The following is a 13,465-nucleotide window of genomic DNA, read 5'->3' as shown; positions in this document are numbered from 1 at the left end:
TCATGCTCGGCAGAGAAAAAAAACACTGCAGAAACTCAAACAGGCTTGTTCACTAGGTTCAAGACACAGGCTTGGTGGCCTGGGGTGGTCCGGTGGTCTAGCACCGCGGTCTACAGTGCACACATTATGCCCATGTCGGCATGGGTTCGTATCCGGCCCATGCCCTGCTGACATGCCCTCTCTCTCTTCTTCTCCTTACTTTCCTGTCTCTCTTCACTGTATCTGTCCAATAAAATGAAAAATATGAGTGAGACTGCCCCACTCAGAAAAAAAAATACTTAAAAAAAAGACACAGGCGTGTTCGCTCACTATAGGCTCAAGACACACAGGCTCCTTCACTAGGCTCAAGGCACACAGGCGTTCAGCGCTAGCTGGCCTTAGGCTAGTAAGCCTCAGGTTTAGCACACACTGGCACCCCTTCAGGAAGCAGCTACGGAGGATCAGAGTGATCCTTCAGCTTTTCTCTGCAGAGTATTCTTTACTGTCTTTACTGTTCCTGCCTCCCAGGCCTTAGATCCAAGAGTCACCTATCATCGCACTACTTTTTTTTCTGTCTTGTTTTGCACTTTTAACCTGTGCACTTTATTTTCTACTGCACCAATGTAGTATGTCCCTAGCCCTGTCTTATTTGGCACTTTTAACCTATGGTCACATACTCATTGTCCTCATTGTCATAGAATGTAACACATTCTCTCTCTCTCACCCATCCTTCCTGTCAAAATCTCTACTGTCTCTATCAATAACAATAAAAATATGAGTGGGACTGCCCCACTCAGAAAAAAAGACCAAAATACTATTTAGAAGCAATCATAATTGAGTGTCACGTAAGCGCTTCTCAGAAGGACACGCGATCACTAAGTGACTGCAAATGTAATACTGTATTTATCCACATGGGGTATTTACATTTTATTTTGACAGCTCTATATTTTGACAGCTCTACCATGGGTACTTTTATTTTGATATTTTGCTGATAGATTCAATTAAGACGCTGTTCCAAGATGTCGATCTTCATAGATCTTCCTTGCACCCTCTATAAGCGGAGCTAGGTATGTTAAGTGTTCCATGTATTTGCATCTACTGCATAGCCTACTAAAGGGAGCATTTCCACATATATATTTGTGAAACTATGAAGTTATTATTCTATCATTTTGAATCCCGTGGTTTAACTGAAGCTACTACAGCGATGGTCAACGATGTCGTCATTTGGAGACTGAACTTTGACTACAAACATGTAGCCTCTGACTATGTATATATTGTACCTCACTTTGTTCACTGTTCACTCGCTGATTTTTATATGATGACCTATTTTTTCTTTTACTTTTTAATTGTTATTTTATTGCATGTTTTTATGTAAAGCACTATGAGTTTACATTCATGCGTATGAATATGTTCTATAGCCGGGGGCGGCTGTGGCGCAAGAGGTTGAGCTGCTGTCTATTGATCGCAAGCTTGGCAGATCGGCGGTTCGAACCCCGACTGGCCACATGTCGAGGTGTCCTTGGGCAAGACACTGAACCCCAAAATTGCTCCCAGTGAGCGGGCCGGCGCCTTGCATGGTAGCTTGCCGCCATTGGTGTGTGAATGTGTGACAGCTTTGGAGCAGCAAAAAAGGCGCTATATAAGTGCAGTCCATTTACCATTTACCATATAAATAAATGCCTTGCCTTATGCCTCCTACTCTGAGAGACATCAGTGTGGTTATACTGTATGACTGATGGGAATTATTGTCTAAGTGCAGTTCGCCCAGTGGAATGTCCCTTGTTGGGGGTCATTTACATTTTTTATTTTTTTATAGCCTTTATCCTTTTTATGGCTCACCCTGTATGACCCCCAACAAGGGACCTTCAAATCACCATCACTAGAGCATGAAAACATGTCATTTGTAAATGGAAAGAGTAGAGGAAACAGAGTTCGGGGAACAAGTAGGTGTTCGTGCAACCACTTGCAGTAGCTTGTCAACTTGACAAAATGTGTTTTGTCAGGCAAAGGCCACCGCTAGGCAGTTAACCTTCCAAGTGATGCATTTGCAAATCACAATAAGTCCTTTGATACATCAAAAGACACGCAATAGAAGAAACTGCCCCTTTGGGGTATGGGTCCCTATCCTCACTGATGGTTCCACTTTTGATGTATACATGCTAACACCCCCCTGTCTATATACCCCCCTGTGAATAGGCCGTATAGTGTATATAAGTATATAAGTTTACATTCTCATTCCGACCGATTACTTATCCCCCTATTTATGTCTCATTCTTGTTTTTTTATTATCTTAGGACAGTGTTGATTGTTAGCACCTAGGGTTTGCATTTCAATTTCGTTGTACCTGTTACAATGACAATAAAGATCATTCATTCATTCTATGTTTTTAGGGCATTTCTGCTTTACTGGGATAGAGACAGTAGAGATTGACAGGAAGGATGGGTGAGAGAGAGAGAGAAGAGGGATGACATCATAGCAGCATAGGTCGATAGCCCGAATAGGACCATAGGACCATGCGATTCCATGGCATGCGCCTTAGTGAGCTATGCCACACCCAGGCACCGCGGCGGCTGCCTCCACTTGGACTGACTGACATCTACTAGACTAGACCTACCATGTAATCTACTAGACTAGACCTACCATGACATCTACTAGACTAGACCTACCATGTAATCTACTAGACTAGACCTACCATGTAATCCGCCAGTAACTCACTACCATACCTCGATGCCTTTTATCTACGGCGGCATCTAATTCCTCTCTTTGTATGCCGTCAGAGAGCCCATTGAATTTCCATGTTCTAATTCGATGCACTCCTGCATGACAGGGAATATAATTCAATCACCGGCCGCCCCTTTCTCTTCCCTCTTGATTACATATGTCGGTGCACCTTCTCCGCTGATTACACCTACGGTATCTGAAAATGTGTACTTAACTCATTTACCATGCCACGCTCTTCACTCGCAAAGACTCTGTCTTTGTAATTACACCAAGATTAGGGACTAATATCTAATTATGCCTTAATATGTTTTAATGCATTTTTAATGACAGCTTGGTGTTAAAGTCAAACTTGTGCTGTCTTTCGGGAGTGAGAAGGGAATCTTGGCAATCAACCGGAGGGGGGGGGGGGGGATGGGAGACATTGATTTTTTTTGGCTGCGGTTCGGAGTGCTGGCAGGGAACGCGGCTTTATATTGAAGTCATCCGAAGTAAAAATGTTGCACCAAGCCCAGAGATATAAAATCTCCAGCTCACTGTCAAAGAGGGACATAAATATGTCTGTTTACCTTATGATTTGGACACAGTACCATTTTATGATTTGTTACTTTTGAAAGGATGACAAAAATAAATAAATAACAAAAGTGACATAGTGGTTTGATTTTCAGTCCCTGTTGAAACACACCAAACAAGAGACATACTAGAGTAGAGTAGCCACAGCCTTCTCCTAGGCCTCCAGAAATAGAAAAGAGACAGTCAGCCATCTTCCATTTCCAAGTCACAGGCAGCTTGAGTTTGACAAGGCACTGCATGAACACATATTCTCTTTTGTGTGGAATGTCCTCCTATGATGAATGAATGAATTAATGAATGGTCTTTATTGTCATTGATATAGTACAGGTACCATACAACGAAATTTAGGAGGGGGGGGCTCCCCTGGTGCTAGGAAAGAAAATAATAATACTAAAAACAAGAAGGGAAAAGAGCTGGTTTACATAAATAAAGGCTATGTACACTATCCACTATACTATACTACTATACTATACAAATAAAACACTGTGCTGTACTCTATGCTATGCTATAAATATCCTAACATTTCCTATCTCTGAACCTTATGTACACAGGGGTTGTCATATTGCACATAGTCTTATTGCACATTCATTTAAAGTGTCGCAGTTTGCAGGTTTGAAATGTTCACAGTTGTATTTCAATATTGCACTTATGATTACAATCTAGTAGCTGCCATCAAATTGTCTAGATTGTCCAGGGCCTAGAACCTATAGGTCTTTGCTGTGTTCAGGGCCTGAATGGCCCTAGGGTAGAAGCTGAGCTTCAGTCTATTTGTCCTTGCGGACATGGTCCTGATGTGCAAGATGTTTGGTTTTTTGTTTACAATACAATATTACATTCATAATTTGCTCCTATGGTTCAGTCTAACAGAATCAAGGAAGATCAGCTTGATATTTCAAAGATTGATTGTGATGCAAATGGCATTGTGAGACCGAGTGGTATGGGCCTGGCCTGTTTTAATTGGATTCTGTTAATTAATGCTGAAAGGAATGACTGAATTACTTGCATGTTTTATCCATATCATTATCCTTAATTGGGCTAGTAGTTAACCCTTTACTAACTCCTATTATGCTTATACCACAACATCTCACTCAATTCAAGAGATACTTCATTCAGCTGAGCTCATATAATAGTTCTGGCTAAATTGCATCTATCTGATAAATGGATCACATCATCAGTAATATGTTCTTTATTATTATGTACGTTAAACGTCATTTAGCTTTTATCTAATTAAGCACATTGATGACATTAGGATAAGTGAGAGTCCCCTCGCATACTGTACCTTCGACTACGTGCGAACGGAAGGTAGCATTTTCCACTTAACGGAACACCACTGCGAGTGCATCATCGGGTGAAGTGCATCATGGGTGAAGTGCCCCTGTCTGCACAGTCATGGCGACGCGAAGCGAGGGCGTCGGCATCCGTAAATAAACATTGTAATGTAATCATTTGTGCTCTGAGAGGTTGAGTGCATGGCAATTAGCCGTCTTGTCATTATGCAGTGGGTCGTTATGCAGTTGGGTCATTAGCGTGTGGGTGTGGGTGACCTTGAAGGGGCTCGTTAGGGGGATGATTGACAGGGCCACTGTGACAGCGGTTGGAGGCAGACGGAGGGACCCCGGGGGGAGGGTGGGGGGCGGGTAGGGGCGTTCGGGCGTACCTGTAATGTCATGCTGCTTGAAGGAGTCGCTGTAGATCTGGTGCTGGTTGGGACAGTGCTTCTTCAACCACTTGCACACATCCTGCTGGGTCCATAAGGCCACGGGCTTGGACAGCTTCACTACCCCCGGCTGTGGGTCCAGAGAGGAGGACGACATAAAACAGAACCACAATAAATGTCATTCACAGTATGTCGTGTATACTTTACAGTGCACACTTCACTTACTATACAGCGATGCAGGTACATTCAGATTAGATTAGACTCAATTTGATTGTCACTGCAGAGTACCAAGTACCAGACAACGAAATGCAGCTTAGCATCCAACCAGAAGTGCAAAATAGTTAGATGCACATATATACTCTATATACATATACACATATACTTTATATACATATACATATACACATACACATATACACATATACACATATACATATACATATATACACATACACATATACATATATACGCATATTGATAAGATGAGTGTCAGATGAAGGGCGGCAGGCCGAGATGTGTTGCTTCCTTATGATAATTAATTAATGCTCGAGGTAGACAATTAAGATAGATTTATTCCATTACAGCGCTGGGTAAACCTCTCAACACACGGCAAGCAACGGTGAGAGGCACACACCTAATGACACTTTGCAGCGGCTTGATATAGGCAAAAGTTGCTGATCAAGCAGCCAGCTGTTTGTCATGCAAATCATTCCCAAAGACAGGGCTCCGTTGAGTCTAGGTAGGGTTGTTGACGAGAAGTCCCCATTTCCCAAAAGTGGCTGATTGTCCTGACAACCCAGCTACCTGACCCTGGTCAGCTGACTGGCTGGTCCTAAATATACTGACCTATTGACCCAGGTTCTATGCTGGTCCCCACTAGCTGTGGTCTCTATATTTGGCTCAGGTCCAGTTACACCGACAAGCTGACAAGTCAGTTTGTTCATGACAGAGAGTTTGCTCAATCTTAACAGTTCAGATATTACAACTTGTACAACATAATTCCTAATGATAGAGTATTTTAGGGTTTACCTAAGCACAATGATAAAATGCATCCTATCAGCCCACTCTTTTTTTTCTTCTCTAATGGATAGTAACTTTAATTATTTCTCTTTCTTTCCACATGGCTGAGATCTTGCATTCCTCCCCCGGAACTGTCATCAAAGGACTTTCCCCATAGACAAATACAATTCCTCAGTCATGTGGCCTGACAAAGTGAACAAACATCTCACTCCACAATTGACTTGGCATGAGTAAAAGGTCACTTTGTGGTTAACTACTCTGATTAATAATCACCTTCTTTGGATAAAAACCTTTGTTGTTTAAAGGAGAAAATATCCAAATAGGTTTCTCATTGCTATGTCTAACTACTCATTACAAATAAAGTAGATATCATTTCCATCATTAAGTCAAATCAAATGTTTTTCCATAGTTTGTTACATAATTATACATTTTTAACAAATAGGGATATCGTCAATCAGTTTCTTGGTTCTTCGATATCCTAGGTCGATCTTCAACAGAGGGACCATCATGCTTTTCCGGTCGCAATGAGGCACTATCTGATGCTGATGGACCATTGTTGTCTTTCGCCTTGTGTCCTCTTGTCTTGTTGCTGTGTTATTGAGAGACTCACAGTAGAAATTATTTCATTCACCATCATGATGCTTGCTCAAATGTTTTAACAGTGTTATTGAAACTCTAAATCCTTACCCCCTACTTTTCTCTCCCCTATTGTTCTATGTCCCCATTGTCTGATCTTAAAGGTTTACTCCTGTTGTGGTGAATACGTACAACAATTGTCAACAAACTGGCAAACTCCTGCAACTGAGTCTAGTGCGCTATTTGGTTTAACTCCCTGGATGTCACGACGCATGCGAACAAGATTAGTGTCAGAGTCTTCAGTTAAAGTAAAGTCTGTTTCGTTAGTTAACACCCAGATCGTATACAGAACCGATAAAATTGTGGCCATCCATCTTATCCACAATGAGGCCAGGATCACATGGTGTCTCCCGTCACGCATCGTCTGTCCGGTATCTCTTGTCCTAGTTTCAATCTTCATTCACAACAACATCAAGAATAATTGTTAATAGCAGAGATAGTCATCATTATGGTCCTGGCATCAGTAATCGTTTGTCATAATACGTGTTTTCCCCTTTGCTTGGGTCTCATCGTCAGAGTCGAGAGTGGGTTGGGCTCCCTGTGGTCCCCCCCATCTAGTGAGTTATGCACTTGCCTGCTGAGACATTTTTAGATACAGGGATTGCACAATCGTTAAGTACAGGTAGACAGACATTGAGTTTCTCTCAAAATGGTTAACTCGTCCTTCATCAATGCTCCTAGAGGAAACAAAAGGATGTCATTTGAGGTTCATGCCATGAGTATCAAACTAGGACGTGTTGTGAAAACCCGTGAACCGTCCCTTTAATATCCAAATCAGTCTTCAATGCTTAGTTTATTTACTGTCAATGTGCAATCTGAGTCAATTCCCATAAGCATACTTTTAATGAGGTAGATAGGTTCTATTCTACCCATATGTTAAAAAATTCTGATCATAATCATAACTGATGGCTTGAATACTTCCCCGTTGGTCTATGTACACTATGAGCTTATTTTGCATTAAGGTGTAAATTTGCTGTGAACATTTAAATGTTCTATCCCTTTCTTATAATCAAATATTTGTCAGTCAATCACCCGTTGGTTTTAGTAGATTTATCAGAGACATTCTTGAGTCAGTGTGAATGGTTTTCTATCATAAATGTTGCATCAATGTGTAATGCTCGTGCATTCAGCTGTTGGCCGATTAACACTGATGATCGTGTGAAGTACTGTCATTATTCGTATGTGTAATTGCTTTATCAAAGTCTGTAGTCTGTCATGTCATTATCATGTTTCCGCTTTCAAACAGAAAAACAACATTTTCATTTACAGTTACACAGAGAATTATTATTTGTGGTTTCCCCTTTCTCTCATCCGTCAATCGTTCACTGTCATTTCAGCCCCCACTTCTGTTAGATTGGCCCTCAGCAACGCCCCCGTTTTTTAGTCCGTCGCTCAGTTTTTCTGCATTTTCTTGGGTCTGTCAGGAGATAGAATTGGCCAGAGTTGTGTTGTCCGTTCGGGATTATTCATCAATCAAAATGTCACATATTCCTCTTTGCTTGTGTGAACATCAACCGTCATCAAAGCATGGTCTTATCTCTGTTCACTAAGTAAATTCAAATGTTACGTTTACTGAGTCAATGCAGAATTGTATGATAATTACAATAAGAGACAACTACATTTTCATGTCTAACACTTCTATGTGTTCTCTGCGTGTCTGTTTCTCTGTGTCAACGAGCTGCGTCTTGTTTGCAAGGGCAGTTCTATTAATAGTGTTGGTTCAGAGCGTCGTCCCTGGTGCAGCGTTGTGGAGCAGTGTTTTCCCCTCGTCTCTTTACCACTTTTCTGCTGTTGGTGCTAAGCTATTTAGCTTGTCCTGAAAATACAATAGTTATTCATTTCACTCTTTATCATTTGTTTACAATATGTTAATCAATACAAGGATTATTATTACTTAACTCAATGATTTCCCTATAACTCTATCACTCGACATGCTTCACGTAAGACTTCATTACCCATAATGCTTAGTATTCATTCCATCCCTCTAGGTCCGCGTATTGCGCAAGCTCCAAGACTTGTGGTTGGTGTCGCTTATTAAACAATCCCAAAGCTTCTAATTCCCTTATTCGTTTTTCAATCAATGCTGGTGTCATTGAGAAAATGTCTGGTGTTGATAATTTGAAGTTCTTTGCATCTTCTCCAATACCATCTAGAATCATATTTGTAAAGAATGCGTTAGGTTTGTCATCTAATTCCAAATTCGCCTTTTCTCTCCAGGTATTTTGGAATCTGATTACAAAGTCAGACATTGTTTCATTAGGCTTACGTTTACAGTTCAGAATCTGTGAGATATCACGGTTTTGGCTGGCATGTTCGTTTAGAAATTTGGTTAATTGTTCAATGTGAGTCACTTTGTGTTGTTTATTAAACCATGGGAATCGTTCATTAATTGTATTACCTCTACATGGCCCATCATTATTTTCATTCAAAGTTTCACAAGCATTTATCAAAGTATCAATTTCAACATCTGGCATTAACGTGATCAGAATGTATCTTAAATCCGTGCCATTCAAATTACCATGTAGCAACATTGTTTCATACCAATTTATGAATCCTTTTGGGTTAATCAAGGGTCTGGGTGCGTCGACTATGATTGCAGATACGTCAGTCAGGGTTAATGGTTTATACAGTACTTTCTCCTCTATATTTAACAATGGTGCCTGCACCCGGACCACGCTGCGTATCACAGCCTGCTCCGCCTGTTCCGGCTGTACAGGAGGAGACACGCTCTGTATCTCCTTTACCTTGGGTATAGGGTTAAACCTATTGTGTTCCTTCTTTCTGACAATATTACCAGGCCATTGATTAGACATTATTACCCATGCTTGATAGACTTCTTTCATGTAATCAATATCCCATAATGGGTCGCAAATGCTTTTGTTTGATATCAAATATTCATCAATAATCTTTAGTTTATTCTTTTCAAAACTCCCGATACTTGGGAAATTATCGTCACTCCATTCCGCAATCTTTGTTAGAAACGGTTCTGCATAGAATGGTCCTAATTTAAGTAAAATCCATCCTTTTGGTGTCGCTGTATCAGTGTATTTTATCGGAATATCAATTATGTGTGGATCAATTTCCAATAGTTTATTAATAGCTTTCTTTTCCCCTCGTGGCAAGTCCCTAACCGACTTGTACTTAATAATCCGTTTCTCACAATTTGTCGTCCTAGACATTTGATTCCCCATGTTTAATTAATTACACTGCACACAATGTTAGTAAAAAGGAATTCTTTTATCTAAATTGTCTCGTTAGAGCTTTATAGTTACACCATTCGTGTTATATACTTTAATTCAGTCTGTTGTATTGCGTTTCATCAAGGTCAATTAAATCCACGTCTCATCTGTTCTCTCCTGTCTCAATAAATCAATCTTGTCACTCAAATCTGTTGCGCTGTACCATTAACACAAATACCATATCTTTTCAAATTCTTATCGTCCTACAACTGTCTTATTACCGCTGACCTATATCTTTCATTATACTAGACCACTTATAAACACTTTCTTTAAATCACATTTCAAATTACATACCATAACCACTTGCGTGTCAATACCTTATTCATTTAACCATCTTAATCAACATTCTACTTCATAGTTTCAATTGACTCAAGCGTGCTGCAGTTCACCTTATTTCCTGTCAAATACCTCAATATGTCTGTACCTTACAGATAAACAAATAAAAACCCACGGAATGCCCAATTCCGTTTAATCAATTCTTCTATGAATTAATCAATATCCAGTGTCAGTATTTATCTCCTCCAGAGTGACACCTAGCAGCTCTGTCCTTTTTATACCGTATTATCCTATATGTGGATTAATGACCTTCATGTTCACACCAATACTCAACCTTTAATATTTAGTCAAATCTAGTCATTGGCCCCCCCATCATCAAATTCATCCCCTTTCCTTCATTCAAGGAAAAAAATTACAGGTTTTTCCCTCTAGAACAACAATTCAGGTTAAGCACACAACCACACTGTGTTTATCTGCCTTACCTGTCTCGCTGAATCTAGGATCCTGTTCGTTAAACGCCAATTGATAAGATGAGTGTCAGATGAAGGGCGGCAGGCCGAGATGTGTTGCTTCCTTATGATAATTAATTAATGCTCGAGGTAGACAATTAAGATAGATTTATTCCATTACAGCGCTGGGTAAACCTCTCAACACACGGCAAGCAACGGTGAGAGGCACACACCTAATGACACTTTGCAGCGGCTTGATATAGGCAAAAGTTGCTGATCAAGCAGCCAGCTGTTTGTCATGCAAATCATTCCCAAAGACAGGGCTCCGTTGAGTCTAGGTAGGGTTGTTGACGAGAAGTCCCCATTTCCCAAAAGTGGCTGATTGTCCTGACAACCCAGCTACCTGACCCTGGTCAGCTGACTGGCTGGTCCTAAATATACTGACCTATTGACCCAGGTTCTATGCTGGTCCCCACTAGCTGTGGTCTCTATATTTGGCTCAGGTCCAGTTACACCGACAAGCTGACAAGTCAGTTTGTTCATGACAGAGAGTTTGCTCAATCTTAACAGTTCAGATATTACAACTTGTACAACATAATTCCTAATGATAGAGTATTTTAGGGTTTACCTAAGCACAATGATAAAATGCATCCTATCACATATACATATATACATACACACATATACACATATACATATACACATATACATATACACATACATATACACATATACATATACACATATACTCTATATACATACACACATATACACATATACACATATACACATACACATATACACATATACACATATACATATACACATATACATATACACATATACATATACACATGCACATATACACATATACTCTATACATACACACATATACACATACACACACTATGATACTGCCCTGTGTACCGTATAGAAATGACACCGTTTACGTACACAGTATGTAGCAATGACTCAGCAATATTGATTGACGTGCCTCATTTGACACGAGACTGTAAGAAGAAGATAGAGCCACATTATCAGGCCGCAAGGAGACCCGGGGAACCCGATACACAAACACGCAGCCACGGCGTCTAACCCCCTCTCAGACAGTCAGTCTGCGCACCGCCAGAAAGCACCCTGAGTCCAAAGTGCTGGCATTCCCCTTCACTTTGATTGAGGGGGCTACTAAAATTACAAACACACAGAGAAGAGGTTGGTTACGACTTCGCGTCCATCCACTCCCTCCCTCGCACTCACACTCGCGCTGCCTACGGCGGCTTGCTGTGTGGTGCAGCATAGCAAATACAGCAGCCTGCCTCCATCTAGGCCAGCAGAGGAAAAAGAAGAAGAAGAAGAAAAAAAAAACACCCACAGCGTATACCTCTCTGTGCCTCCCTCTCCATCTGTACCTACAGTAGCCGGAGCTGTCGGGGGAGAGGCTGTGCCTGGCAGCGTTGGCAGGGGTGACAGAGTACAGACTGTTTCTAGGACCACATAGATCACTGAAATCTGCAGGGAGGGACTCCGCAGAAGGGGGGGGGGGGGGGGGGGTCGGGAGGGGGGTTATGTTTAACCATTCAGGTCCAACACTTTAACCATTAAATAACACCCTCAGCTCAATGTCAATTAACCCTGACTACGACTACCAGCCTGGGCATAGAGGGGGTAGGGTTTTTAGCCAGAGACGCTACCATGAAAAGACAGAGAGAGAGATGAGATGAGAGGGAGGGAGGGAGAAAAGAGATAGTAAGAGGGATGGAAGACGGAAGGGACATGGATGGGGAGGACAGATGAGGGGAGGGAGGGAGCGAAAGTGATGGCCGTTGCCTATTGGCTCTGCTCGAAATCCCGTTGAGGGGGGGTGGGTGAGTGTGAAGATTCCGTCACGGGGAGGGGGTTATGGGGTTTGACAATGGAAAGGGATCTTTTTCTAGAACAGTTACTCAGTCAATAGTCATCTGTGTACTACACTGTGTGGGACTGGGACCCTGAGGCAGAGTTTCTGGCAGTTGGTACAATAGGTGAGGCTGCGCGCCTGGCAGCGACGACGCACATCAGAGGGAAAGAGGGAAAGAGCGGAGGAGAGAAAAGACAACAGAGGGGAGGCATGAACAAGAATACTTTGGGCCAATTAGAGACTTGAGTGACGGCGCTGGGGTATGGGGCGAGAGCAGCTAGTTTTCATTTCAAAGAAACGCACGCACGCACGCACGCACGCACGCACGTATGGGGCGAGAACAGACAGTTTTATTTCAAAGAAACACACGCACGCACGCACACGCACACAAACTGTACAAACGTGGTCTGGCACAAAATATTGTTGTTTGTTCTTCTCATTAGAGTAGGGACAACAAAGAGAGAGGTAGAGATACTAAAAATAAAAGCCAGAACATGGAAAGTCATTACAATAGACACAGAAGGAACATCACAGTAGACACGGTGTTATGAGTAGTGTTGGTGGGCAGATGGGAGACTAGAGGGCACGTTCCATATTGGATATTTCAGTTAAGTCTTGAATAATTTCGGTATAACTTGCGTCCAATAAGAATCTAATGAAAAGGTCTTATATTATAATTATAGTATCGTTGGACTAGATCCCACATTCCAGAGAATGACGAAACAGAGGGTTTTATTAACGTTCACTATGAATTCACGAGAACCTTGCACTGCACTCAGAGGGCCAACCCAGGTCAGCAGAATTATGGCCCTGACATTCGCAAATCCATAGCGCCATCTAGTGGGCGAAAACACAAAGAGCACCATTTCGGTATGGTATTTTTTCAGCATGGAAAGGGATTTCCATTAGCATCATGCTGCTGACTGATTGAGTGGGTATTTGAGACATTGAGCCCTAGTGTCCATCTCCCTTTCTCCCGCACTAAGTTAATTAACGGCTTTGGCATTGCGGCAGCAGGCAT

The 13,465-nt window shown here is 41.7% G+C and overlaps 1 protein-coding gene across 1 annotated transcript in view; it reads right to left on the bottom strand.

Moving 5' to 3' along the window:
* Nucleotides 1-13,465, bottom strand: part of samd12 (sterile alpha motif domain containing 12) — a gene marked incomplete at its 5' end in the record, with an annotated part of 108,930 nt that overhangs the window by 81,530 nt on the left and 13,935 nt on the right. The window contains one exon of the mRNA XM_080526087.1: nt 4,928-5,057. Coding sequence (XP_080382213.1) covers nt 4,928-5,057 — 130 coding nt within the window. The remainder of the gene's footprint in view (nt 1-4,927; nt 5,058-13,465) is intronic.

The sequence above is a fragment of the Nansenia antarctica genome (genome assembly GCF_963989245.1).
Source record: "Nansenia antarctica genome assembly, chromosome: 3".
Classification (NCBI taxonomy): Eukaryota; Metazoa; Chordata; class Actinopteri; order Argentiniformes; family Microstomatidae; genus Nansenia; species Nansenia antarctica.
The sequence above is the reverse complement of the archived record's forward strand: the minus strand, read 5'-3'. Positions and strand labels throughout refer to the sequence as shown.